A 1,343-nucleotide genomic window follows, 5' to 3' on the forward strand; every position below is an offset into this window, starting at 1 on the left:
AAGGCATAGATTTCAAGTGATGTTCAGACAAAGCAAGGGTGCTGAGAGAAAATGTTTTCACACAGTTGTTAGAGTATAATGGGGGTCAGTTAGCTCAGTTGGCTGGACAGCTGTTTTGCAATGTACAGTGACACCAACAGCGTAGCTTCAATTCCTACACCTGCTGAGGTTGTCACAAAGGATTCTGCTTTTCACCCTCTCCCCTTGCCTGAGGCAGGGTGACCCTCGGGTTAAACCACCACCAGTTGTGTCTCTGAGGCTTCTTGTCTTCTGGGGCTATGGTGTTGAATGCACTCTTTGGAAATGTGGTGGAGGCAGGTTTAATTGTGGCATTCAAGAGAACATGGGATGATTACTTGGATAGTAATGATGAGCAGGGATATGGAGAAAAGGCAGGAAATTTGTACTGGATAACAGCTGGCTAGATAATGGGATTGGTGCAGACATGATGGGCTGAATGGCCTCCTGCACCGTGGTAATTCCAAGTTCTGAGGTTCTGGTTCTAACCTTAGGCTTAGTAATGTGAGACCACTTCTGGAGTACTGAGAGCAGTTTTGGTTCCTTTTTTTTTAAGGAAAGGCCATTTCATTAGAGGCAGCTCAAAGAAGGTTCACTAGGATGATCCCTGGTATGGCAGGGACTGTGTTTTGAGCAAAGGCTAAACAGATTGAGACTTTACTCACTGGAGTGTGGAAGAATGAATGGTGATCAGATTGAAATTATAGGATTCTTAAGAGGCTTGACAGGGTAAATGCTGAGAGTATGTTTCTCCTTATGGGAGAGTCTAGGACCAGAGGGCGTAATCTCAAAATAAAGGATTGCTAATTTCAGCATGAGATAAGGAATTTCTGCTAAGGGTTGAGTATTTGAAACTCATTGCCTCTGCAGCTTTCTGTGGCAGAGTCCTTGTGTATATTTAAGGCTGAGTTAGATAGATTCTTGATCAGTAGCAGGATTGAGGAGAAAATGCAGGAAAGTGGATTTGAGGAATGTTGGATCAGCCCTGATCCCCTTGAAGGGCCGAACAGCCTGTTGCTGTTCCTTGTGGTCTTAATACATGTACAGAAAGAGATCAAGTTAGCACCGGTATGTTTTAAATATGGATCCGATGTGAATTTTGCTGTAAGTTTAATATTGGCCTAGTAACAAAAATGGAGAGATATTCATACATATCTAAACTTAGCAACAACGTGAGAGGATCCACAGCATGTGTAAGATTACATTTGTGATATATAGTTTAAAAGACCTGCCATTGCTAAAGATAACAAGGTGCGGAGCTGGATGAACACAGCAGGCCAAGCAGCAAAAGATGCTGCTTGGCAGATCTGTAGAGCGTGGTGTAG

The 1,343-nt window shown here is 43.3% G+C and overlaps 1 protein-coding gene across 1 annotated transcript in view; it reads left to right on the forward strand.

Moving 5' to 3' along the window:
- The first annotated feature begins 910 nt into the window (after positions 1-910).
- The window catches only part of LOC109939021 (adenylosuccinate synthetase isozyme 2-like), a 45,626-nt gene continuing 45,193 nt past the window's right edge, over positions 911-1,343 (forward strand). Inside the window, exon 1 of the mRNA XM_048601035.1 lies at positions 911-1,086. Within this exon, the coding sequence (XP_048456992.1) occupies positions 967-1,086 (120 nt within the window). The 5' untranslated portion in view covers positions 911-966. The remainder of the gene's footprint in view (positions 1,087-1,343) is intronic.

This window comes from Rhincodon typus, chromosome 9 (assembly GCF_021869965.1).
Source record: "Rhincodon typus isolate 14 chromosome 9, sRhiTyp1.1, whole genome shotgun sequence".
Taxonomy (NCBI): domain Eukaryota; kingdom Metazoa; phylum Chordata; class Chondrichthyes; order Orectolobiformes; family Rhincodontidae; genus Rhincodon; species Rhincodon typus.